Genomic DNA, 2,283 nt, shown 5'->3' on the forward strand with positions numbered 1-2,283 from the left:
GACAGCCAAATTTAAAGATAGGGACCTGAGGGTCTCCAGTGAGAGTAGACAGGAGAGATGCAGAGGGACAAATGGAAAAGTGGAGAGAAAAGAAACACGGTGATTGAGACATCAAGATAAATGTAAGCTGAGCAGCAGAAATGCAAGGACCTGGTCCTGGAGGACAGGACCAAACATGCACAAAGGGGAAGATTAGTGCAGAAGGAGCTGAGGAGGGGTGAAGTGCACCAAGCCTGAGGGATTGGACACCCAGGTAAACAGAGGTGTCTGGCTTTCAATTTAACCACCGCCCTTATGATGATCCCAGGTCCACACTCAGTCAAGCACAACAACAACGGAAAGGGTGTAAGGAAGTTTCATGTGAAAATGAGTTTTAATGCAAAGAAGCACAACAAACATTTCTGAAGTAGAGGAGATTCTAGAGCTGGGAAACCTCCAACATGGGGCCTATGCATTCATTTCATTGTAGTTTTTGTGGCCTCTTTGACCCAGGGAATGGGATATTATTCATCTTTAGTCTGTGAGTGGGTGTAGGATCTGTGTCACCCAAGTGCTGTGGATGGTCTTATCATGGTAAAAAACACCTGCATTTGCAACTTCTACCCACTTGTTTTCAAGAAAATGCAGCCTCTTCCCTTCTCTCCCTTTCCTCTTTTATAGGCCTGAGTCTCTGTGCTCTTTCTGCCTACCACAGAGCCCCATTCTCTAGAGAAGGAATGTAGTGCAAACTAAAGCACTAGAACTTGGGTAGATTGAACTGTGCAGGATTGGAGGACCCTCAGTACAAGTGGGGCACCAGATGAGGCAGGTAGGGAATGGGATGTTTGGAACAGTTCAGAAGCGATGGGAACACATAAACTGCAGAGGTAGGTCCCATGGGGGTATTGAGGGACCTTTGAAGGAATAAACTGATGAGAAGCCTGGGGAAGAGTGTAAAGGAAAAAACAGGGTCAAAGCACAGCTCACAGGGACAGGACCAGGTGTGAATGTCCAAGAGCCTTGGTGTTCCAGTACAAATTCTAGGGTGTGGGGTGAACTGAGGAAGGAATGAAGCAGAGGATTTGGAGAGAGCTATAGAGGACCAGTGGTGGGACACTAGCTATGGCTGTTGCAGTTGATGTGGCCATGGGATCACCCTTGTTCCCTGGAAACTAATGTCTCTGTCCATAGGGATCTGGTCTTTACCATGGTCAGCCCCACCTCTGGTCATCTCAATGGATGCTGGAACCAAGGAGCCTAGAACTGTCTCATGAGTGGTGTGCAGTTCTAGGCATACTGGGAATATTTGGGAACAAATGAGCAAGGGAGGACCCTGAGAGTGAAGAAAAAAGGCATGGTATGTCCTTGCTGAGGGCACCGGGTCTGGGCACTAGTCCTATGTGGGCTGGACTGGGCATTTTCAGGTGGTAGAAGAGAGATCCTACCCAAAGCACCTGCACTGGGGAAGAGGACAGTAAAAGGCCATGGAACCCAGTACTCAGAGTGAATCTGGTGAAGATTCCAGACAAAGCCCACTTATCAGAAAGCAGGTGAGCAATTGCCAGTGCACATTCATTACATTCTTGTTATCCCACATGAGGTAAGCATACTTGCTGTAGCATTTGTTGTTCTTTTTTGCATGTGGTCAGACTCATCACAAAAGTACACAATACTGACATAACCATTTCACAAAATGAGAACAATGTTATGATTCTTCTCCACTGTGAGTTCCTCATGCTGTCCAATATGAGAACATTGGTTGTAGGCTTTTGCATAAAAATGAAATTTATGTGGTATCTCTGCTTTGTGCTTTCTCTGCTTGCGAAATTAATTTATTGACTAAAACTATTTTCACACAAATGACCTTCATATATTTTCTCTCTTATCTTTGTTTTGTTATGCATACATGTGGAAGATGATACAGTGACAATTTTCTCACATGAATGATATTCATATGGTTTCTTGCCTGTGTGCGTTCTCTCACGCCTTCTAAGGTGAGATAATTGAGAGAAGACCTTCCCACAGAGATGCCATTTATATGATTTTTCTCCTGTGTGCGTTCTCAAGATTTTTAAGGGTATTAGGATGGGAAAAAGCTTTTTCACATACATGATATTCATATGGCTTCTCTCCACTGTGTGTTCTTTCATGCACACTAAGGTGAGATGATCGAGAGAAGGCCTTCCCACACAGATGACATTCATATGGCTTCTCTCCAGTGTGTGTTCTCTCATGCGCACTAAGGTGAGATGATTGAGAGAAGGCCTTCCCACATAGATGACAGTCATATGGTTTCTCTCCTGT

The 2,283-nt window shown here is 44.9% G+C and overlaps 1 protein-coding gene across 1 annotated transcript in view; it reads right to left on the reverse strand.

Moving 5' to 3' along the window:
- Nucleotides 1-834: 834 nt before the first annotated feature.
- LOC102021507 (zinc finger protein 883-like) overlaps nucleotides 835-2,283 on the reverse strand; it is a 19,331-nt gene continuing 17,882 nt past the window's right edge. Inside the window, 3 exon segments of the mRNA XM_013510159.1 lie at nucleotides 835-920; nucleotides 1,886-2,052; nucleotides 2,054-2,283. Coding sequence (XP_013365613.1) covers nucleotides 835-920; nucleotides 1,886-2,052; nucleotides 2,054-2,283 — 483 coding nt within the window.

The sequence above is a fragment of the Chinchilla lanigera genome, unplaced genomic scaffold (assembly GCF_000276665.1).
Source record: "Chinchilla lanigera isolate Chin_1 unplaced genomic scaffold, ChiLan1.0 scaffold00223, whole genome shotgun sequence".
Classification (NCBI taxonomy): Eukaryota; Metazoa; Chordata; class Mammalia; order Rodentia; family Chinchillidae; genus Chinchilla; species Chinchilla lanigera.